Source organism: Lipotes vexillifer, unplaced genomic scaffold (genome assembly GCF_000442215.2).
Source record: "Lipotes vexillifer unplaced genomic scaffold, Lipotes_vexillifer_v1.1 scaffold38, whole genome shotgun sequence".
Classification (NCBI taxonomy): domain Eukaryota; kingdom Metazoa; phylum Chordata; class Mammalia; order Artiodactyla; family Lipotidae; genus Lipotes; species Lipotes vexillifer.
This window is the reverse complement of record NW_006791464.1, coordinates 1,481,644-1,507,522: the sequence shown is the minus strand read 5'-3', so window position 1 is coordinate 1,507,522 and position 25,879 is coordinate 1,481,644. Positions and strand designations below refer to the sequence as shown.

The following is a 25,879-nucleotide window of genomic DNA, read 5'->3' as shown; positions in this document are numbered from 1 at the left end:
TAATAAATGAAATTTTGTAAAATAAATGTTTTTCATTGGGCTTTACAAATAGGCCAATATAAAATCAGAGATAATTTCTACATATAATTATATAAGTTTTTTCTCATTGTTCACCTCTCTTAGATCTTAGTATTCTATACTGGCTTCAAATTTTAGGAAAGAATTCCTGGAGAAGATTTTAATTAATATTGCTTACTGAATTATCTTTCATTTTGCTTACAGAATAGGCTTGGGGATAAGGAGTTAACTTCAAGTTAAAATGGAAAAACATCCCAGGGTCCTGTGAAGATAAATAAGAACTCTCATAGGGGAAAAAGAATACAACTGTGGTCATCCTAACTACAAAGAATATTAAAACCAGGGTACTATAGTTTATATAAAAAAAAGGCAATTATATTCAGAATTACTTAACATGTGAACTCTCATATAAACAAGATCAGACATCTCAGATATAGCTTGGATAAACAAAGAATAAGAAAAACCCATTCCAGCTAGCATACTAAATGACAGAGGGGGCATTTTCCACATAATGTTAAGTTGCCAATATGTGAAATTTCCTCATAGAGAATCTGAGTACTGTTCAAAGAAATGTGTGGTATTTTTAAAAGGAAATTCATTTTCACTATGCTTTGAGTGACATCTGGTGGCTGAAGAGAATTCTGTCATTTAGTTATCCTTAACTTTTATTAGTCGGGCTACACTTGGAATGTGTAAGGTATTTTTAATTTCTTATATTAGATAAAAGTACATTTTATTAATGTCTATTATTTTTAATTTTAACACTGTTGAACTTCCTTCTCAATTGTCTTCCTAAACCTCTTAAGGTATGATCCAAAAAATGATTCATGGTCAACTGTGGCACCTCTGAGTGTTCCTCGAGATGCTGTTGCTGTATGTCCCCTTGGAGACAAACTCTATGTAGTTGGAGGATATGATGGACATACTTATTTGAACACTGTTGAGTCATATGATACACAGAAAAATGAATGGAAAGAGGTACTCTCATTTAAAATATTCAAATTGATATATTTCACATTTTAATTTAAAAATTAAAATATGTGTTTGGAATTAATCCCATTATCTTCCTCTCTAGGGCTGAACCAAATTATTTTAATGAAATTTATAGCATGTGCTTTATTTAGCTATAGAGAATTATTAACTGAGCTGTTTTATCATTAGCAGGATCCATCAGTACTTATATAAAGTGGGGACAAGACATTCTCTTAACGATGGACTCATTCCTTTTACAGAAAAGTGAATCAAATTCAATAATCCAAGAGCTTTACTCTCTGACCAACTTTCTATGTATGTATTATGACTTGAGAAGCAAAGAATAATGTTCTTACCCACAAATGCCTGCCCCTTCTTATTGGCTGGTTCCCAGGAGGAAAATCTTTCAGTCTCCTCCTTATAGAGGTTCTACAAATTACAACACTCCTAACTACTGATCAGTCATTCAAGGGACTTGGTACACAGTAAGAGACTGGAATTAAACTCTCTCAAGAGTTCTGGGCATCTAACAGAAGAAATTCTAAGGAAAGTACAAGAAGGAGCACTGAAAGGACATCTTGGGGGTGCTAAAGGAAACGATGCTTCTGACAGCTTTGCAGTTGTAGCTCTATATTTATTCCAAAATATCTAATGGTGTTTTGTTGATTAAATGATGGATTAATAAAATATGAAGTATGATTAACTCTTCACCATTTCCACAAACAAGCAAACCTTGTATTTGGTATAAAACGTCACCTTTCCTTACATTAATTTCATGGTGCTCTGTTTTCTACGTAGTAAGCTGGTTACTGTTCTAAATAAGTTATGTGTTAATATACTGACACCTGATAATGTGTTTCTAGCTCTTTTCTCCAACAATATGATTCATGAAGACCCTCAGAAATGTTCAAGTTCTGCCATGTAGGTAGCTCTTTACAATGGTTAGGACAGCTAGAAATGGAGGAAAGTATTTAGCAAACAAGGATGTAGGTCAAATACAAGAATCAAAATGATTGTAATTTACTTTTCAGAAAATTATAGACCAGTAGCTAAGAGACCTAGACTCTATTCCAGGCATTTCACTGTTTCATTGTGTGACCTTGAAAATGGTGAAAGAGAACTAATAGATACTGAGATTATAACTACTATATGCCTAATTATTTTCATTCATTATCTTCCTTAACCCTAACAAAAGCTCATTGAAGAATGAGTATTATTAGCTGTAATTTTTAAGGTGAGAAAATTATCAGAGAGGTGAAATTTACCCAAGATCACCTGTTCTTCAAACTCAGGCCTACTTCATTTTAAAGACTATGCTCTTTCTACATTGGACTATTATTTGGGCTGCATTTTCTCATATCTTTATACAAGATGAAGGTTGGGCCAGAATAGGTAAGGACTTTTACAACTCTAATATATTATGCTAAATGCAGAGTTCATTCAAACAGCATTTCTTTCCTTGTTTTTGTTTTCTGTGTTAGGAAGTTCCTGTTAACATTGGAAGAGCTGGTGCATGTGTTGTGGTGGTGAAGCTACCATAAAGCTATCTTTATCAAAGGGAAGGAAACTGGATAATTTCGAGAAGTGGAGTAGGAAGAGGAGAGGAAGAATAAATACGTTCTTTCCTTCAATTAGTAATCAAACATGAAAATTCTTGTGTCATTTTAATATGTAGTTATAAATGGTCTCATTTGTGAATCCAAAGCAAGTTTTAAAACATTAATTACGTATAGGTGTTTAGTGTATATGTTGTTGCAGCTAATAATATAAATGAAAATCCAGTAGTCTAGGTTTAGCCTCGTTACTTTAAAATGTTAAAATGTTTAAGGGAAATTGATAGTGACCAAAGTATAAAAGGTTACAAAAGTATCGGTAATTTTGAGACTGATAAGTTAAAAACATTTTCTATTTCAAAAAAAAAAAAATTAGGTACCCTATCATTTGGAACGTAACTAATATAAAAGAGAACATCTAAAGCTTAAATTATAAGGTTTGATTTTCAGTAAGACATCATTCTTTTATCTAAACAATATCCCAAATAGCTAAATAATACCTCACATTTACCAAGAAGAAAGCTTTTACTGTGGTGAGATTAAAAAAAAAAAAAAAGAAAAAGCTCATTGACATAATTTGTTATGCTGATCACAGTAGGTTAAAATTTTCACAGACTTACTCTTTTACAGTACCATTTTCCAAAGCACACATATAGATTTGGTATTCCTTAACATGTTGTCTTGTTAGACAACATTTATTTTACCAGTAAAATATTATTGTAATTCCATATACACAATCTATACAATAAAATGGTGAATATTTATCATATTGATACAAACTATGACCTCAGCTTTTGAGTGTCAGGGCCTCACTTGTATAGACAGTAACATTCTCCTCAAACATTTCTGTGAACTCTTAAAACACCTGCCATTAAGTTAAACCAGTTTTCAAAAACAAAGCAATTTTTCAACAGCAGTAAAATTGAGATGTTCTACAATATTAACACATGGAAATACCAAAATATTCAACATCCGTGGTTAATTCTATAATTATCTTTTACGTACCAGTACATGCTTTTCTGTCAATTTTATATTCATCCAGTAGAGAATATTAAGGATATATGCACTACAAATGTTTTTAAATTAAAAAACAACAAAAAAGACTAGCTAAGTAGTATTTTACCTTTAAATTCTCACTTCTGAGTCCAATTATTTTTTAAAAAGTGGGGGAGGTTGGCCAAAAAGTTCATTTGGGTTTTTCCATAAGAGGTTATGGAAAAACCCAAATGAACTTTTTGGTCAACCCAATATTTAAGATAAAATGTTGGAAAACCTTCTTTATGAAAGTAACTTTTCAATTAAATTACGATTTTAGAATTTCTGCAATATGTCCTTTTAAATGGGCTTTGTATTGTAGTATGTGAAACCAACAAATAAAATCCAGAGATGCTTATAAAATGTACTACTACCTTTTAAGTTTTTTAAAAAAAGAGCAACATAGGTTGTACAAAGATATGTGTACTTTGACAAACTGAATTTAAATAAAATCTATTTCCTCTGGTTATAAAGTGTGGCTTTAGATTATGTCAAGTGCAGCTTGAATTGACCTTTTGATATTTATTTTTCCAATAGCTAAAGTATTTAAATAAAAAAATAAAATTCCCCTGCTTTGTTTCTTATTCCTGCCATTGTCTTTAATTCTAAATAAAGGGTTATAGACATCTTCAGTTCTAGGGGTAGAGATGGAAGCATAGAGATGCTGTAAAAAATAATAAACACCCAGGCAGAGAGTTCTGTTGGATCTTTAAATTCACACTTTATCTAAGTCAATGCAGAAGTAGAGTTACTTAAACTTTTATCTCCAGAGCAAAGCTTGGCCTGTCAAGTTAAATTGGAGTGTGAGCCAGTGGGAAAAAGAAAGATCAAAGGACCTACCACAGCTCAGCTTGCCAATGCTCCAGTCACAGCTAGATGACACCAATAGGGAAATCATGTCCAGAGGCATGCTTGGTCAGGCAAACAGAGAAAGAATGCCATCTTCTTGATGGTCCAGTTAGGCTTGCTTCATTTTGATCAGACATTGACTAGTAGGAGAGGTATGTATATGTTGCCCAGGGCTGCATTTGAAAATCATACTCGCAAGCAAAAAAATAAAAATGTGGGGCTACATCAAACTTAAAAGTCTGTACAGTGAAAGAAACCATCAGCAAAATGAAAATAAACTATAGAAGGGGAAAAAATATTTGCAAACCATACATATATCTAATAAGGGGGTAATATCCAAAATATATAAAGAACTCATACAACTCAGTAGCAAAAAAAAAAGCAACTGAATTAAAAAATGGGCAAAGAACCTTAATAGACATATTTTCAAAGAAGATATATGAAAGGCCAACAGGTACATGAAAAGATGCTCAACATCACTAGTCATTGGGGGAATGTAAATTAAAATCACCATGAGATATCACCTCATGCCTATTAGAATGGCCATCATCAAAAATACAAATGCTGGATGTGGAGAAAAAGGAACACTTGTGCACTGTTGGTGGGAATGCAAATTGGTGCAGCCACTATGGAAAACAGTTTCTCAGTTCCTCAAAAAAATTAAAGGCAGAACTACTATATGATCCAGCAATACCACTTTTGGGACTATATTCAAAGGAAATGAAAACACTAACTTGAAAAGATATCTGCTGCCCAATTTTTAATTGGGTTGTTTGTTTTTTTGATATTGAGCTCCATGAGCTGTTTGCATATTTTGGAGACCTAAATAGACATTTCACCAAAGAAGACATACAGATGGGCAAGAGGCACATGGAAAGATGCTCAACATCACTAATTATTAGACAAATTCAAATCAAAACTACAGTGAGGTATCACTTCACACCGGTCAGATTGGCCATTATCAAAAAATCTGGAAAAAATACATGCTGGAGAGGGTGTGGTGAAAAGGGAATCCTCCTGCACTGTTGGTGGGAATGTAAATTGATACAACCACTATGGAGAACACTATGGAGTTTCCTTAAAAAACTAAAAATATGGCCCAGCAATCCCACTACTAGGCATATACCCAGAGAAAACCATAATTCAAAAAGAGACATGTACCACAATGTTCATTGCAGCACTATTTACAATAGACAGGACATGGAAGCAACCTAAGTGTCCATCAGCAGATGAATGGATAAAGAAGATGTGGCACATATATACAATGGAATATTACTCAGCCATAAAACGAAATGAAATTGAGTTATTTGTAGTGAGGTGAATGGACTTAGAATCTGTCATACAGAGTGAAGTAAGTCAGAAAAAGAAAAACAAATACCATATGCTAACACATATATATGGAATTCGTTTTTTAAAAAATGGTACTGATGAAACTAGAGCCAAGGTAGGAATAAAGATGAAGGCATAGAGAGTGGACTTGAGGACACGAGGAGGCAGGGGGAAACTGGGGTGAAGTGAGAGTAACATCGACATATATACACTACAAAATGTAAAATAGATAGCTAGTGAGAAGCAGCAGCATAGCACAAGTAGATCAGCTCAGTGCTTTGCGACAACATACCGGGGTGGGATAAGGTGGGTAGGAGGGAGGCTCCAGAGGGAGAGGATATGGAGATATATGTATACATGTAGCTGATTCACTCTGTTATACAGCAGAAACTAACACAACATTGTCAAACAAATATACTCCAATAAAGATGTATAAAAAAAAAAAGAGAAAAGATATCTGCATTCCCATGTCCATAGCAGCATTATTTACAATAGCCGAGTGTCCTTTGATGGATGAATGGTTAAAGACCTTGTGGTATATCTATCTTTCTATCTTTCTTTCTATCTATCTATCTATCTACCTATCTACCCATCTATACTATGGAATATTATTTTGCCATACAAAATGAGGAAATCCTACTATTTCAATAGCATGGATAGATCTAGAGGGCATTATGCTAAGTGAAATAAGTCAGAAAAAGAAAAATACTTTATGATCTCACTTATATGTGGGATCTAAAAGAGAGAGAGAGAGAGAGAGAGAGAGAGAGAGAGAAACCAAACTTAGAAAACGAGATCAGACCTGCTTACTAAAGGCAGAGTGTGGGGTAAAGGGAAATTGGAGGAAGGTAGTCAAAAGGTACAACTTCCCAGTTATAAGATAAAGAAGTACTAAGAATATAATGTACAACAATGATAATAGTTAACACTTTTTTATGTGATACATAAGAAAGTTTTTAAGAGAATAAATCCTAAGAGTTCTCATCATAAGGATATTTTTTTTTCTTTTTCTTTTCTTCTTTCTTTTCCCTTTATTGTATCTATATGAAATGATGGATGTTAGTTGAGCCTATTGTGATAATCGTTTCACAATATATGTAAATCAAGCCATCATGCTGTATGCCTTAAACTTATACAGTAATGTATTTGTTATGTGTCAAAAAAATCTGGAAAAAAATGTGCTTGAGCCACTATGGCTTAGCTGGGCTGCCAAAATCTGAGCAGAGTTGAGCAGTCAGAATGGAGAGCTGCAGAGGCTCAGAGTACCGAAACATAACTGTGCTTGCTTTAATCAAATCTAGTTTGGAAAAGGAGTTATAGGGTCAGGACCCTTGCTACCATAGCATAGTGGAGATGACCTATCAGTTTGGTTTAAGCTAACAAAGATAAGATAGGGAGTTATTAATTTATATACTCTTTCAACAGGTATAAGGGCTGATACATTTAGACATTATACTCAGGTTGGAAATAAAATATTGGTTCTTGATTGTTCTTTAATCACTCTGACCTTGCTCTCATGGTCCCCCTGCTCTGCAGCCCACAACCTATATTATGATGACTCTCCAGACAACACCATAAGCTACTTTCCCAGTATTTCCATAAGGCATGAATGAACTTCTAGATACTTTCTACACTACACAGGTCCTTAGAGTAGACTCTGGGGCACTAAACTCAGTTTTTCCCTCTGCCTAACTCTACCATACATCAACTTGACTCAGATGTGGTTGCTGCCACATTTTTATATGGAGGGAACACTGAAAGGAAGTCTCCTCATATTGTCCCAAATGGAATAGAGAACAAAAACTCCTCTGATTTCAGATTTTCTCAGCTTGGAGAGCTTAAGCTCTCCAACAAGATTCCCACCTCAAGAACTTATTCTGGGAAAAGAAAAAAGACTATAATACATATATTTCTTTAGGTGTCATTTTTCTCTTACCACAGTCACCTGAGGAAGAGGGACAGGCTTTTCAGTTACTTTTCCTCTTTGTAATGGACTTCTTTTACATCATATACCACTTGCTAAAGACACTAAGCCCCAACTGAACAATGGAAGGAGTATCTCCTCTCTAGTCTGTAGAAGACACCACATAAACTTCATATTTCATCAACCTGCTTCTACCTATGTAAAGGAAACATTTTAAAAAATCTATAGAATACTTTTCCTCTCTTGACAATACTTGTTTTTCAAGATTATTGCCTACTAAAGACTAGGGGAAAAGTCTTATTTGACATGCTTAAAGTTTAATATTGGTATCCACTTTCTTTGCCTTCCTGTTTTAATCCTAATCCCCTCCCTTACACAGACACAGACACACACACACACACACACACACACACACACACACACACACACACTCAGATTATACAAAAACAATGGGTGAAATGAACATATCTAGCAAAATACTGGAATCTCACACATGAGTAAACATTAAAAGGAAAAAAAAAACACATTAATAGTCTTCAAAAATAATATCCCTGCATCAAAAATATTTATTAAGGATCTAATGTGTCTTAGGCCCTAGGGATATATGCAAAAATTAGGGCTAAGTTTATGAAATCTCTACCAAATCCAGGTCTGTGTAATTTAGATTATATTTCAAGTAATGGAGAATCAGTATTTGGTGGCCTCTTTTCTAAAAGGCCAGCTGAATTTTCCCAATTCACATTTCATCTAAGGTCATGGAGACCCTCATACAAACAGCCTGATTCCATAAGCTTTAGTATCTATGTGAGTGGTTAAATAATCCTATCTGGATCATAATTAACTAGACCTTGCTAGAATTGGAACACATAGAGGTTCTGGCCATCAGAGAACAACTAGTCTTATTTAAAAATAGGTCTGAAAACACGAAAATACCTTCACAAGAGCAAATACTCTAGGTGAGGCAATCACAGCACCTGGGTGAACCACAGAAATAAGAAATAAGAAAGGACACATTGAGGAGTGTAAGAAAGACAGATTCACACTACCTCATTACCCTTCTCCTAAGCTAAGGCAGCTCAGTGTGGAGAAAGGCACCTTCCCCATGGGAGGGGAGTAAAATGAGTACCCAACTTTACCCCAAACCCCAGAGAGAATCCACCCCACCACCAAGCCAATTCCCACAGCTGTATGTCGCTCCCTGCAGGCTCCTGCAAACCCAGACCCCCACTCACCCTGGTACCTTTTGGCTCCAGTGACCGCAGGAAGCTCTGGCAGTCCCAAATGCCATCCTTGGTGCTAAGCTCCCAGCAGGCTCCCATGAACCCAGACCCCAGCTGACCCCAGTGCCTGCCTACTCCAGCAACCTCAGGCAGCTTCCATGACAGGACTCCTGGAGGACTCCCAGGAACGATGGTCCCTGCTCACTTCCTCATTTGTCAACTCTAACAGCTCCATGTAGATCCCTTGGCACCAGGCTCCCCAAAGGCTCCCAGGAACACAGGCCACCATCTCATCTTGATGCCTACTGGCTTCAGTGACCCCAAGTGTCACTTTTGGCATAAGGTTCCTGATGGGCTCCTGCGAAGCCAGACCCAAGTTCACTCTGGCACATGCCTACTCCAGCATCTCAAGCAACTTCCATGCCAGGGCTCCTAGCAGGTTATCACACATTTAGGCTTCCAGTTCACCCTAGCACTTGCTTACTCCAGTGGTCCCAGGCACCTCTCACTGTTCTAGGTGGTTTCTATAGGATGGCTCCCAACAGGCTTCTGGGAACCCAGGCCTCCATCACATCCATGCACCTGACAGATCTGGGGGCTCCAAGCTTCTCCTGTGACCCTTGGTGGCTCCTGTGATTCTAGGCTCCATGTGGGCTCTGAGGAAGCCAGGCCCCCAGCTCACTCTGGCACCTGCTAGCTCTAGTGGCACCAGGTAGCATTTATGGTACCAGGCACAAAGTAGGCTCCTGTGAATACAGGTCCCCCCATCTAACCCTGGCACCTGGCAGCTCCTGTGACCTCAGGTGGGTCCCAAGGTACTGGGTAGTATCTGTGATACCAGGCTTCCAGTAGGCTCCCAGTTCATCTGACATCTGCTGACTCTAGTGGCCCCAGGCAGCTGCTGACTCTAGTGTCCCCAGGTGGCTTCCACAGCACCAGGATTCCAGCAGATTTCCAGGAAGTCAAGTTACCATCTCACATTGGTGCCTGCTACTCCAGCAGTCGCAGACAACATCCATGACTTCAGGCAGCTTCCTTGGCTCCAGGTTATTAGAGGGCCCCTGAAAACTCAGTTCCCCACCAAGGAACTGGCCAGCTTCAGCAGTCCCAGTTGGCCAGTGGCCACAGGTGATTCTTCCTCTCCAGGCAGCTTCCTTGTCTCTAGGCTCCTAGAATGCTTCCATGAACCAAGGCCCTCAATCCACTCTGGTGCCTACTGGCTCCCATAGTCTTAGGCATCTCCAGTGGTCCCAGGATCACAGCCCAGCAAGGTGCCAGCTGACTCAGCTGGAACCAGGTCCTGACAAGCTCCCATGAATGCAGACTCCCAGCTTATGCCAGCACCAGCTGTCTCCTATGGCATCAGGTAGCCCTTGTGACAACAGACTTCCATCAAGCTCCAGCAGTTTCCCAGTACATTCCAGCACTGGCTGGCTCCTACTGACCTGGGTGGCTTTTGTGGCCTCAGGCTCCCAATCAATGCCTGTGACACAGACTTCAGGGGGAATCCAGCAGGGCCCATTGCCAAGCTGACTAACGTGTCCCAGGCTTTCACAACCCTCTCCAGCACCAAGGCACTCAAGGACTCCAGCAAGGAGGAGGGAGTACTCCCAAACTCATTTTACAAGGCCAGCATTACCCTGATACCAAAGCTAGATAAGAACATGACAAGAAAAGAAAAATACTGACCGATATCCCTGATGAAGATAAATGCAAAAAAAAAAAAAAAAAAAAAAGTCAGCCTTAAAAAAGAAGTAAATTCTGACATGCTACAACATGGATGAAACTTGAGTTATGCTAAGTGAAACAAACCACTCACAAAAACACAAATACTGTATGATTCAACCTATATGAGGTATTTAAAATAATAGAATTCATAAAGACAGAAAATAGAGTAGTGGTTACCAGGGGTTTGGGGCAGGGGATTATAGGAAGTTAATGTTTAATGGGCACAGAGTTTCAGTTTGGGATGATGAAAAGTTCCGGAAATGGATAGTGGTGATGGTTACACAACAATGTAAATATACTTAATGCCATTACATTGTACACTTAAAAATGTTTAAATGTTAAATTTTATGTCATGTATACTTTACTACAATAAAAAATAAAATAAAAATAAATAGATCATAGACCTAAATGTAAGATATGACATTATAACCCTCTTAGATCAAAATATAGGAGTTAATTTTTATGAACTCTGATAGATAATTTTTTCTTAGAAATGACACCAAAAGCACAGTGATAAAAGAAAAAAATAAATTATACTTCATCAAAATGTAAAATACTGGTGTTATAAAAGACACTATCAAAAAAGTAAAAAAAAAAGAAAAAAAAAAAAAAAAAAAAACAAGTCAGCCTTAAAAAAGAAGTAAATTCTGACATGCTACAACATGGATGAAACTTGAGTTATGCTAAGTGAAACAAACCACTCACAAAAACACAAATACTGTATGATTCAACCTATATGAGGTATTTAAAATAATAGAATTCATAAAGACAGAAAATAGAGTAGTGGTTACCAGGGGTTTGGGGCAGGGGATTATAGGAAGTTAATGTTTAATGGGCACAGAGTTTCAGTTTGGGATGATGAAAAGTTCCGGAAATGGATAGTGGTGATGGTTACACAACAATGTAAATATACTTAATGCCATTACATTGTACACTTAAAAATGTTTAAATGTTAAATTTTATGTCATGTATACTTTACTACAATAAAAAATAAAATAAAAATAAATAGATCATAGACCTAAATGTAAGATATGACATTATAACCCTCTTAGATCAAAATATAGGAGTTAATTTTTATGAACTCTGATAGATAATTTTTTCTTAGAAATGACACCAAAAGCACAGTGATAAAAGAAAAAAATAAATTATACTTCATCAAAATGTAAAATACTGGTGTTATAAAAGACACTATCAAAAAAGTGAAAATACAACCCACAGACTGGGATAAATCTGATATCTTGTAAGTGGCTTGTATCCAGAATTTTATTAAAAAACATAACTCATTAATAAAATGGTATATAATCAAATTTTAAAATGAGCAAAGGATTTGAATAGACATTTCTTCAAAGAAGATATACAAATGTCCAATAAGCACATGAAAACAAGCTCAAAATCATTAGCTATCAGGAAAATGCAAGTCAAAACCATAAGATAATAGTTTACACCCACTAGGATGGCTACAATTTTAAAAGACAGGGTATAACAGGTATGGCGAGTACTGAAACCTTCATACATTGCTGGTGAAAATGTAAAATTATGCAGTCTTTTTGGAAAATAATTTGATGATTCTTCAAAATGTTAAACATAGAGTTATCTACCATATAGATACGTATAACAATAACCAATAACAATACCACTCCTAGGCACATTCTAAGAGAAATTAAAACATCTGTTCACACAAAAATCTGTTCTTGGGTGTCCATAGTAGATTTATTCTTAATAGTCAAGCATGGGGGAAAAAACAATATATCCATCACCTGGTGAATAATTATATAAATGTGGTATATCCATACAATGGAATACTATTCAGCCACAAAAAGGAAAAAAAAACTATCGATATGTGTTAAAATATGGATGAGCCTTGAAAGCATTATGATATGTGAAAGAAGTCAGACACAAAATGTCACATATTGTATGATTCTGCTTGTGTAACAGAGTAATGATTTACATATTATCTGAGATGTTCTTTACTTCTTGGAATTCACTCTCATTCTGTAACCATCTGCACTTTGCAACACTATAGTCCCAATGAGGACTAAAGAATAAAATCTTACTTTATAAATTCAAAAGACCATTGATCTAGGTATAAGAAAGAAAGATTTACCAAAAAGTTATGCTAAATTAGAAGCAGGATTTTTCCTGGTTCCCCACTAAAAGTAGATAAAGATACCGTGAGTTTGGAGGGAAAGATTCTTGAGGAGAGGATTGGTGATGAAACAAGACAGACATGAGTATATATTTGGGGGAAGAGGGAACTTGCCATATCCTTACCTTCTTTGGCTGAGAACTAGGGGTAATAGACCCCTCAGATAGGATATATACCTTATTTTCTAGGATAAATCCTAGGGAGATAGCAACGTCCAGCATTATGCTTAAGCAGTTGTAAATCAGATATCATTGTAGTATGTAGGTCTAGGCGTAAAGTGGATAAAAATAAACTCTGAGTTTCCTGTGACAATAAATATGGTAGGATACTGTCCAGGAGTTTCCATGGCCCCCTAAATGAGGATATAAGTTACCTGTGTACCTGCAGGGTGGTCTTGTTGCTGGAACAATTGATACACCTGGTACAGAAGATTTGGAGGGAACAATAGAGCTAATCACTCAGATGTTCTTCTGATTTCTGTATGTCAGACTGGAGAGGAATGTACTCAAGAACCAGATAGGATATGTTGTTTCTCAAAAGGGCTAAGATAATATAATTCCACTTCCAAAAACCTTTTTAAAAAATCATTATATGTATATGTAAAAGCACAAAACAATTGACTGAAAGGATATACAATAAATTTATGTTAGTGGTTGGCACTTTGGGAGAGAAAAAGACAGGAAACAAGTATAGCAAAATGTTAAAAGATATATGCTGGTGCCAGTTTTAAATGTCTAGTAGTCATTTTTTAAGAAGATAAGTGGAAGGACTATATAGGAAGATAACTTATAACATTGCTATATAGGAAGATAGCCTATAACTTTTACCAGCACAAAATAACTAGGTTTCTTTTGTTACAATTTGGAAAATCACACAGAGTAATAGTATGTGTTTAGTAAATATGATTCTTATTCCATAAAGTCAGATGTCATTTCTCTTTATTTTAAAAGAACTAAATCATATTCTACACTGACCTAGAAGTTCCTAGCCTCCCTCTGTTCAACCCTCAGCCATCCCCCCGAGGTCTTTCCACTTTTGTCCATCTTCCACCATGGAGCAAGTTCAGGTAGAAACACCTCTGCAGCCTTTCTAGCTTGAGAAAATTTCTTTCAGCCTCTCTGCCACCTTCCTCCTGTGCAACCTTCTCTGGAAACTCAGGCCTTGGATAAGCAAATAGATTTGCTCTTTATTCTCTGGTTGCTCCTCTAGATCTACTTGTGCCCTTTTCCACTCTTCTCTGTGCCCTGGGAGGCTGACTTCTAAGGATTCTATCAACACAGCACCTTTGCTCTGACTTTCATTTGGGGAACTATTCAACCAGAGGCACTGGACGGAGATTGTAGGAGAGAGTAAGAGGGGAGAAAGGTTATTTATTATCCCGGCTCTCTTTCTGCCAGGGCGCTGTGGCAGTATATGTGTTTTACAGAAAACCACAGCTTCTGTTGGGCATCTCTCTCCTATAGCTACATATTTTTCTGGATTTCACTAACTACACCCTACCCTTGTCCTTCAGGTTTAGAGCTGGCTAAGGTTACTCATCATTGCTAATCCTGAGATACTTAACCATCCATTGTTCCCAGATATAATACTTTTCCTTGGTTTGGACTGCCTTCCATGAAAGTAGACATGGGATGGAGTCTTCTGCACTAATTGACTCTTGGAATAATAATGCTCCAATCACTATGTTAGTGTGGGCCAGATTTGGGGCCAACATGAAAAGCATTTTAAGTTCTTCAAATGCCTCTGCTATATACATCGGTGCTGAAAATCCCTTTCTATAATGAGCTAACAGTTAAATTGTAGTATGCATATTTACTAGGTACCATGTTAAATGATTTTAATGTATTACCTCATTTTATCCTCACAGCATCCCTAGATAGATTTGTTTTAGTTACATTTGTCAAATGAGACAATTGAACCTCAGAGAGATTAAGTGACTTGCCCTAACCCACACAGCTACTAAGTAGCAGGGCCGGATTTATTTGAATCCAAAGTACATAAATGTGATATATGAATGTCATAATTATCTCTCTGGAAGAGATATATTATCTAAAAGTGACTGTGAAGAAGTACAGAATGAGGCTCATGAATTACTTAGCAAATCCCAGGATTGCTCACATATTATTGCTGACTATGGAAGCTTTACATTTACTATATGGCATCATAAAGATGCTCTGTACAAAAAGGATACTATGTCCAAGGAATTCATAGAATCTGGTTCATCAGCCATTGGAAAACAAAATTGTAACAATATTTACAGTCATCAGAATAGGTCAAACAAGGCTGTCCTAACAAAGAAACCTCAAAATCTTGCTGGATTAGAATATCAGATGTTTATTTATCATTCATGCAAATCCTGATGCACGTTTAGTGTGTGTGTGTGTGTGTGTGTGTGTGTGTGTGCTCGTGCATGTGCACGGTTGGGGGATGGTAGCATGGGTTGAAGATGGGAATGGAGTTTCTTTTGTCTTGTGACTTGGATATTTGGGTTCTCTACATCTTGTGACACTAACATCCCAACACGTGACCTCAAGACCACTAACACAGAAGACAGTGTGGAATAACATAGTGACTTTTAAATTCCTCAGCCCAGAAGAGACATGCACTAACATTTCATTAAATAGAACCAGTCTCATGGCACCCATTAGCTGGAGAGGAGTAAGGGAGAGTGGTCTTCATATTTATTCAGTAAGGAGGTGGGGACTGAACATGGGTGTGTACTACTATTTCCCACACTTCTCCAGTGGTGTGTAGATCAACGTATTTGAAATAATTGTTATTTATCTACATTGAGGCCTTAAAGATCCAGGTATAACCAGAATTACATTAGAAAAACACAGGAAAGTTGTGAAAGGAAAATCGATTCCCCTACATTATCCTTGACCTGGTAGGGACCTTCTTTTCTGGAGGCTACATATGGTGAGTGAAGTAGTTAGTAGGGATTCACAGGTTACCCATGGTCTTTTTTAATAACTAATATTTAAGTATTTATTATGTGCTGAACCCTGTGCTAAATTCTTTACATATATTATCTAATATAACTTTCAAAACAGGTACCTTTTTAAAATTAAGGTATGATTGACATACAAAGAGTTGTAGATTTTACTGCATACAGCTTGATGTGTTTGGACATAATTATACATCCATGAAACCATCATGACAACTGATGCTACAAACTTACCCATCACCTCCAAAAGTTTCTTCCTGCTCCCTTTATTTTGTTTTGCTTTATTCTGTTTCCTTTTGTGCTAAAAGCACATAATCTAAGATCTACATTTTTAGCAAATTTTCAAGTACACAATACAATATTGCTAATCACAGACCCTATGCTGTATACCAGATCCTCAGAACTTATTTAACTTGCATAATTGAAACTTTGTACCCTTTGAACAACACCTCTCCATTTCCTCCAGCCCCTAGTCCTTGGGAACCACATTCTACTCTCTGCTTCTATGTGTTTGGCCATTTGAGATACCATATAATAATGAGATCATACAGTATTTGTCTTTGTCTGGCTTATTTCTCTTAATATGTTGTCCTCCAGGACCATGCATGTTGTCGCAAATGTCAGGATTTCCCTCTTTTTAAAGGCTGAATAATATTCCATTGCTCATATATACTATATTTTTCTTTATCCACTCATCCATCCATGGACATCTAGGTTGTTTCTGTATCTTGGCTATTATAAATAATGCTGCAATGAAAATGGAAGTCCAGATATCTCCTTGAGATCCAGATTTCAATTACTTTGGATATATACCAAGAGTAGGATTGCTGGATCAAATGGAAATTCTATATTTTTTTGAGGAAACCCATATCGTTTTCCATAAAGGCTGTACCAATTTACATTCCTACCAGTAGCATACAAAAAGGGTTCCATTTCCTTCACATTGTTGCCAACACTTGTATTATGTTTTGTTTTGTGTTTTTATATAATATCTATTCTAACAGATGTGAATTGATATCTCATTGTGGTTTTGATTTGCATTTCCCTGATGATTAGTGATATTGAGCACCTTTTCATATACCTGTTGGCTGTTTGTTTGCCTTCTTTGGAGAAATGTCTATTCAGGTCTTGGTCCATTTCTTCATCAATTTTTTGTTTGTTTTTCTTTTTGTATTTTTGCTATTTAGTTGGAGTTCCTTATATATTTTAGATATTAACCATTTCTCAGATAGATGGTTTGCAAATGTTTCTCCCATTCTCTAGGTTGCCTTTTCATTTTTGATCGTGTCTTTTGCTGTGCAGAAGCTTTGTAGTTTTATGTAGTACCACTTGATTTTTGCTTTTGTTCCTTGTGCTTAGGTGTCATATTCCAAAAAATCATTGCCAAGACTAATGTCAAGGAGTTTTTTCCCCTGTGTTTTCTTCTAAGACTTTTATGGTTTCAGGTCTTAAATTTAAGTCTTTAATTCATTTTGAGTTAACTTTTGTGAGTGGTATAAAGTAGGGTACTATTTTCATTCTTTTACATGTGAATATCCAATTTTCCCAGCACTGTTTATTGAAGAGAATGTCTTCTATCTATTGAGTATTCTTGGCTTCCTTTTCAAATATTAGTTGAGCATATATGCATGTGTTTATTTCTGGGCTGTTGATTCTATTCCATTGGTCTATGTGTTTGTTTTTAAGAAATACACTGATAGCCTTATGGAGGCTCCCTTATACATGAAGTGTCATGTCTTTCTTGCTGCTTTCAAAATCCTCTTTTTGTCTTTGACTTTTGACAGTTTAATTATAATGTACCCAGTGTGGATTTCTCTTGATTTATCTTACTTGAGGTCCTCTAGGCTTCATGAATCTGCATGTCCATTTCAGATCCTAGATTTGTGGAGTTTTAAGCCATTATTTATTCAAATAAGTTTTTTGCCCATTTCTCTCTCTTCTCCTTTTAAAATACTGTAATACATATACTAATATTTGAAGATGTCCATAAGAACTTTGGGTATTCTCCATTTCTTCTTTTTTCATATAATGGTTATTTTCAGGTGACCTTTCTTTGAGTTTGTTGATTCTTTCTTTTGTTTGATTCTGCTGTTGAAGTTCTCTATTAAATTTTTCAGATCAGTTGTTACATTCTTCAGCTTGAAGACTTCTATTTTATTCTTTTTATGGTTTCTATTTCTTCACTGAACTTATTTTTTCTTTGTATGTTGTTTTCCTGATTTTGTGTAGTTGTCTATCTGTGTTCTCTTGTAGCTCATTGAGCTTCTTTCAGACAATTATTTTGAATTCTTTGTGAAGTAATTTATGGAGTTCTATTTCTTTAGCGTCAATTACTGGAGGTTTATTTGTTTCTTTTGGTGGTTGCCTGATTCTTTGTGATCCTTGTAGCCTTGGGTTTGTGTCTGTGAATTTGGAGGAGCAGTTTTCCAGTCATTTACATTTTACAGACTGGTTTCAGAAGGTAAAGACCTTCACCATTCAGCCTAGTCAGAGTGTATGGTATTGTTAGCAGACAGGATCTGTGGATGATCCTGTTGGTGGTTTCCAAAGGTGGGCTTACTGCCAGGTACCTTTAGTGGGGGCATCAGGTCATAGGTGGGCAGGGCTGAAGGCATGTTTGCCAGCAGGTCTGGAACAGGGTGAATGAGTGGACAGGTTTGCCTCCAAGACCACAGGCAAGCAGGGTTGGAGACAGGTCTGTAGACAGCGGGGATGCTTCTGGGTCCACTTAGCAGGCCTGCAATCAGAGTCATAGGTAGGTTTGGCTCTTGCAAGGTCCCCAGCAGACATAACTGCCGTGGCTTCATGTTTGAGTGGCAATGGAGTGAGATCATGGAGTTGATTCTAGTTCCACAGACAAGTATGCAGCCAGCTGGCCTGTTACCTGGGCTATAGGTAGGCATGGCTCCTGCCAGGTCGCCAGGCAGGCAGGACTGCCTCTGGGACTGCAGTCAAGTGGGGTTGGATCTGGGTCATGGGGCTTCATCTATGTTTGCAGTCAGGTCTGTAATCAGCAGGCTTATTACAGGGATATAGGTGGACATGGTTTCTGCTGGGTACCCCAGGAAGATAGGACTGCCTCTGTGACCATGAACAAGTAGAGCTAGAGCTGAGTCCACATGGGATGGGGCTGATTCTATGTCTAAAGTTGGGTCTGTGGTTGGTGGACCACCTCCCTGGGGAACAGGCCCACCTTATCAAAGCACTTTCCTTGGCCTTGGGCTCTACTGAGCTGTCACAAACTCCTACCCAGATCTTGAAGTTCCCATAATGGTTCTTTTGTCTGTGGATAATTGCCAAATGGTGTTTCTGTGGGGAAATAAATGCACGGGACCTCCTATTTTGACACCTTGTTGACTTCATTCCTCTACTTTATCCTTTCTGTACTTTCCTAAAAGGGATGGTATAATTCATAAGTTTATTGCATGTCTTATTCTTTAGATAAGTTAGACATATTGGCAATACTTTCTGTATTTAACACTTGTCCCAAGTCACATAATTGAATATTTACTTAGTGGGTATAAATCTTAAAATGCAAACTCAGGTTGAAAAGATAGCTTTCTTTTTTTGTTATAACTCAACAAACTTCTGAATCCAAACTTCCATTCTACCAGACTGTCAAGAAACCAGTACAAAAAAATGGAAAACAAAAAGTTAATTCAGTATTCTCCCCTCTGGCTGAAGGAGTAAGGGTATCCACTTGCATGGTCTCTTCATGATTGGGCTTTTTGCTATTTCTATGCCCTACATGACACCCCTGAATCCACTAAGGATGTGAGTTGTTCAGTTCTCTGTGATGCACTACTCAGTCATTCCTCTCTTAATTTTTGTCACTAAGGTGGTGTCATTTGCAAGTACACAGACCATCTCTGTTTTTGGATCTCACAAACTTCTCTTGAATATCTGCTTTTTTTCCCACCATGGAGTGTAATTTTCCTATCTGGTAGAAAGTTCTCTCTTTTCTTATTTCTTAAAGATATTCTGCATCTGACTGTACATCCCTTTCCTCTAAGGCAAAATTAGTATAGAACATATAAGTTACCTAAATTACATGAAAATCTATAGTACTCCACTGATAAAATAATTTTTATAGCTGGGAGTGGAAGGAGATTTTTCACTTGTAGAGCATGGGCTGGGCTGTAAGGAAAAGAGTGAATGCATTGAAAAGATGGGTATTCCAAACTCAGTATTTTGGATGGTTCTATGTTTTTGTTCCCCCAAAATTCATTTGTTGAAACTGAAATGCCCAATATGATGGTATTGGTATGTGAGGCCTTTGGGAGATTATTAGGTCAAGAGAGCAGAATCCTCATAAATGAGATTAATGAACTTATAGAAAAAGAAGCCAGAGTGACCCCTTACCTCTTTCCTCCATGTGAGGATACAGGAAGTCTGTGACCTAAAAGAGGTCTGGTGGCATGCTGGCACCCTGATCTCAGACTTCCCAAATTTAAAAACTGTAAGAAATAAAATCCTGTTCCTTAAAAGCTACCCAATTTGTGGTATTCAGGTAGCACCCTGAATGGAGCACCTCCATAAGACAGATGGGGTTTGACTCACTGTGGTTAAAGAGATCAGGGTCAAAATCTTATAGAAAAAAATCAAAGGAGACTTTGGGATACTTTGGGCATAAACAGAGCTGCTTGCCAACCCAGATATAAGGGTTAGCTCAGAGCTGCGTGCAGGGGCTAGGTGTGGAGATGCGATTTAGTTTGACATTGCCATAGCAGGAGAAAATTTAGGAATATTGAGATACCCATCCTTTGCACATAATGTTAGGCATTCTCAGCAGTGGCAACAGTGAGTTTCAAAAACAAGTGGCAACTAGAGAAGAAGAGGAATCAGTGTGGAGAGAAATGCCATATGGTGTCTCTAACTAAGATGTTGGTTTGGGGGGCACATGTAAGGTCATCTCTGAAGATTCAGAAATAAACTGATTCAAGGAAATAAGGGAGTTGGTACTGTTATCACATGGATGGGAGCCCAAACCACTGTAATTTGAGAACTAAAAGTTAATTTATGAGATTGACACCAGCAAGATGGCAGACTAGGAAACTTCAGTCCCTATTTCCCCATGAAAATACCAAATAAACAACAACATATAGACAAAAGTAGATATGTGGTATCTCTAGAAATAGTTTAATAAGCTGCAACAACCAAAGCCTAAACAAGAAAAAACACACTCAAAACAGTAGGAAATTTCATGAAGTGTTTGTTCTCCTTTGCCCCAACCATCTCCAGAGCTACACAGCATGGCACAGTCCCAATTCCTGGTTCTTCACTCAGGACATAGAGCATAACTTGCTATATTCTGGCTTGTCTGGGAGCTGTGCAAGGGAATGGTTTCTGTCTTGCCTTACTCAGGACACTAAAAGGAATGGTGGCATAGTTTGGGTATCAGGTTGAAGGTTAATAAAAGCAATTGATGGGGGCCTCAATTCAAGAGAGGAGGATGCAATTAACAGAAAGATGAAAACAATAGAACATCTATGGCTCTGGGAAGAAGCAGGAGTGAGACTCCTCAGTAAATTAAGACATTTAAAAATAGGCATGTATTTGGGAGCATTATAAAAGAAGGGAAAAAAAGCACACATATACTTATGGGAGATGCATCTTCAGAAAAGGCCTGAGAAGACCTACAGCCTTCATGATAGGTGGATTAGAGGAAGTGTTCCCCTGCACAGAGCCAGTCTGTGAAGACTGGGAGAGGTGAATATTTTTTCAAACCCTGTTTTCAACAAAACATGGATACTTGTTTCACTACTTCTATTCAACCCAGTACTACCAGTCGTAGTTGGAGTAATTTTATAAGAAATAAAAAGCATCCAGATTGGAAAGTAATAAATAAAATTATTTCCATTCACATACAATATGATCTTATATGTAGACAACTTAAAGATTATCCAAAAAACTGTTAGAATTAATAAATATTCAGCAAAGTTGAAGGATACAAAATCAACACACACAAATCAGTTGCATTTGTATACATTAATAATTTACAATCCACAAAAAATTAAGAATATTTTTAAGCCTACACCAACTGCTTTCATTGGCCTCGAATCTGACCCACAAACTATGTCACCATGGGCTTCCCTGGTGGCGCACTTGTTGAGAGTCCGCCTGCCGAAGCAGGGGACACGGGTTTGTGCCCCGGTCCAGGAAGATCCCACATGCCGTGGAGTGGCTGGACCTGTGAGCCATGGCCACTGAGCCTGCACGTTTGGAGCCTGTGCTCCGCAACGGGAGAGGCCACAACACTGAGAGGCCCACCCACATACCACAAAAAGAAAAAAAATATAAAACTACATCACCATTATTCTCAATGCCATGAGTTAAGCAAGAAGAAACCATTCCCTTGGGGAAGAAGTAAAATTGTCACTCTTTACAAATGGCATGATACTATATATAGAAAACCCTGAAGTCTCCACCAAAAAACTATTAGAACTAATAAATGAATTCAGTACAGTTGCAGAACACAAGATTAATATAGAGAAATATATTGCATTTTTATACACTAATAATGAACTATAAGAAAGAGAAAACAATCCTGTCTAAAACTGCATCAAAAGGAATAAAATACTTAGGAATAAACTTAACAAAGGAAGTGGAAGAATTATACAGTGAAAACTATTAAACATTGTTGAAGGAATCTGAAAATGGTACAAAGAAATGGAAAGATATTCCATGTATTAGATTAGAAGAATTAATATTGCTAAAATGTCCATATTATCCAAAGCAATCTACAGAATTAATGCAATCCCTACCAAATTCCCATGACATTTTTTCCAGAACTAGAGCAAATCCTAAAATTTAAATGTGTCAACTGAAAAGAATGTACAGCCTAAAAGTTGAGAATTATGTTTTATTCAAGGAAATTACTGAGGACTATAGCCTGGGAAGACAGCCTCTCAGATAGCTCTCAGGGACTGTTCCAAAGAAGTAAGGGAAGAGTGAGGATATATAGGAGGTGTTTCTGAAAACAAACAAACAAAACAACAACAAAAAACACATGTAGTCGAACATCACAAGATTACTGGTAATCAAAAAAAAAAAAACCCCATAAAACAGACATCTCAAGTTAATGATGTTAGTGCGTTTCTCTGGGAAGATGCAAGAGTTTGGTTCTCTGAGGTGGAAGAGCCAACTTCAGGACACTGGTCAACAGTACACCTCACAGCTCCACATAATATCAAATGGCAAAAAACCCCAAGAGATCTCCATTTCAACACCAGCACCCAGCTTCACTCAACGACCAGCAAGTTACAGTGCTGGACACCCTATGCCAAACAACTAGCAAAACAGGAACACAACCCCACCCATTAGCAGAGAGGCTGCCTAAAATCATAAGTACACAGACACCCCAAAACACACCACCAGAGGTGGACCTCCACACTAGAGAGAAAAGATCCACTCTCATCCACCACAACACAGGCACTATTCCCCTCCACCAGGAAGCCTACACAACCCACTGAACCAACCTTAGCCACTGGGGACAGACATTAAAAACAATGGGAACTATGAACCTGCAGCCTGCAAAAAGGAGACCCCAAACACAGTAAGATAAGCAAAATGAGAAGACAGAAAAACACACGGCAGATGAAGGAGCAAGATAAAAATGCACCAGACCTAACAAATGAAGAAGAAATAGGCAGTCTACCTGAAAAAGAATTCAGAATAATGATAGTAAAGATGATCCAAAATATCAGAAATAGAATGGACAAAATGCAAGAAATATTTAACAGGGACCTAGAAGAACTAAAGATGAAACAAACAATGATGAACAACACAATAAATGAAATGAAAAATACTCTAGATGAGATCAATAGCAGAAAAACTGAGGCTGAAGAAGCGATAAGTGACCTGGAAGATAAAATAGTGGAAATAACTACTGCAGAGCACAATAAAGAAAAAAGAATGAAAATAACTGAGGACAGTCTCAGACACATCTGGGACAACATTAAACGCACCAACATTCGAATTATAGGGGTTCCAGAAGAAGAAGAGGAAAAGAAAGGGACTGAGAAAATATATGAAGAGATTATAGTTGGAAACTTCCCTAATATGGGAAAGGTAAGAGTTAATCAAGTCCAGGAAGCACAGCGAGTCTCATACAGGATAAATCCAAGGAGAAATACGAAAAGACACATATTAATCAAACTGTCAAAAACTAAATACAAAGAAAGCATATTAAAAGCAGCAAGGGAAAAGCAACAAATAACACACAAGGGAATCCCCATAAGGTTAACAGCTGATCTCTCAGCAGAAACTTTGCAAGCCTGAAGGGAGTGGCAGGACATACTGAAAGTGATGAAGGAGAAAAACCTGCAACCAAGATTACTCTACCCAGCAAGGATCTCATTCAGATTTGATGGAGAAACTAAACCCTTTAAAGACAAGCAAAAGCTGAGAGAGTTCAGCACCACCAAACCAGCTTTACAAAAAACGCTAAAGGAATTTCTCTAATCAAGACACAAAAGAGAAGGAAAACACCTACAATAACGAACCCAAAACAATTAAGAATATGGGAAGAGGAACATACATATCGATAATTACCTTAAATGTAAATGGACTAAATGCTCCCACCAAAAGACACAGATTGGCTGAATGGATACAAAAACAAGACCCATATATATGCTGTCTACAAGAGACCCACTTCAGACCTAGAGACACATACAGACTGAAAGTAACAGGGTGGAAAAAGATATTCCATGCAAATGGACATCAAAAGAAAGCTGGAGTAGCAATTCTCATATCAGACAAAATAGACTTTAAAATAAAGACTATTAGAAAAGACAAAGAAGGACACTACATAATGATCAAGGGATCGATCCAAGCAGAAGATATAACAATTGTAAATATTTATGCACCCAACATACGAGCACCTCAATACATAAGGTAAATACTAACAGCCATAAAAGGGGCAATCAACAATAACACATTCATAGTAGTGGACTTTAACACCCCCCTTTCAACAATGGACAAATCATCCAAAATGAAAATAAATAAGGAAACACAAGCTCTAAATGATACATTAAACAAGATGTACTTAACTGATATTTATAGGACACTCCATCCCAAAACAACAGAATACACATTTTTCTCAAGTGCTCATGGAACATTTTCCAGGATACATCATATCTTCGGTCACAAATCAGGCCTTGGTAAATTTAATAAAATTGAAATTGTATCAAGTATCTTTTCCAACCACAACACCATTAGACTAGATATAAATTACAGGAAAATATCTGTAAAAACTACAAACACTTGGTGGCTAAACAATACACTACTTAATAAGGAAGTGATCACTGAAGAAATCAAAGAGGAAATCAAAAAAATACCTAGAAACAAATGACAATGGAGACACAATGAGCCAAAACCTATGGGAGGCAACAAAAGAAGTTCTAAGTGGGAAGTTTATAGCAATACAAGCCCACCTTAAGAAATGGGAAACATAACGAATAAACAACCTAACCTTGCACCTAAAGCAATTAGAGAAAGAAGAACAAAAAACCCCCAAAGTTAGCAGAAGGAAAGAAATGGTAATAATCAGATAAGAAATAAATGAAAAAGAAATGAAGGAAATGATAGCAAAGATCAATAAAACTAAAATCTGGTTCTTTGAGAAGACAAACAAAATAGATAAACCATTAACCAGACTCATCAAGAAAATAAGGGAGAAGACTCAAATCAATAGAATTAGAAATGAAAAAAGAGAAGAAACAACTGACACTGCAGAAATACAAAAGATGATGAGAGATTACTACAAGCAACTTTATGCCAATAAAATGGACAACCTGGAAGAAATGGACAAATTCTTAGAAATGCACAACCTGCCAAGACTGAATCAGGAAGAAAGAGAAAATATGAATAGACTAATCACAAGCACTGAAATTGAAACTGTGATTAAAAATCTTCCAACAAACAAAAGCCCAGGACCAGATGGCTTCACAGGCGAATTCTATCAAACATTTAGAGAAGACCTAACACCTATCCTTCTCAAACTCTTCCAAAATATAGCAGAGAGAGGAACACTCCCAAATTCATTCTATGAGGCCACCATCACCGTGATACCAAAACCAGACAAGGGTGTCACAAAGAAAGAAAACTACAGGCCAATATCACTGATGAACATGGATGCAAAAATCCTCAACAAAATGC

General features: G+C 37.1%; 1 protein-coding gene across 2 annotated transcripts in view; it reads left to right on the top strand.

The window, feature by feature from the left end:
* The window catches only part of KLHL4 (kelch like family member 4), a 124,504-nt gene extending 120,892 nt beyond the window's left edge, over positions 1–3,612 (top strand). For both annotated transcript variants that reach the window (XM_007464439.1, XM_007464440.1), the window contains exons 10-11: positions 825–996; positions 2,472–3,612. In XM_007464439.1, the coding sequence (XP_007464501.1) occupies positions 825–996; positions 2,472–2,531 (232 nt within the window). In that variant the 3' untranslated portion in view covers positions 2,532–3,612. The remainder of the gene's footprint in view (positions 1–824; positions 997–2,471) is intronic.
* The last annotated feature ends 22,267 nt before the right edge of the window (positions 3,613–25,879 follow it).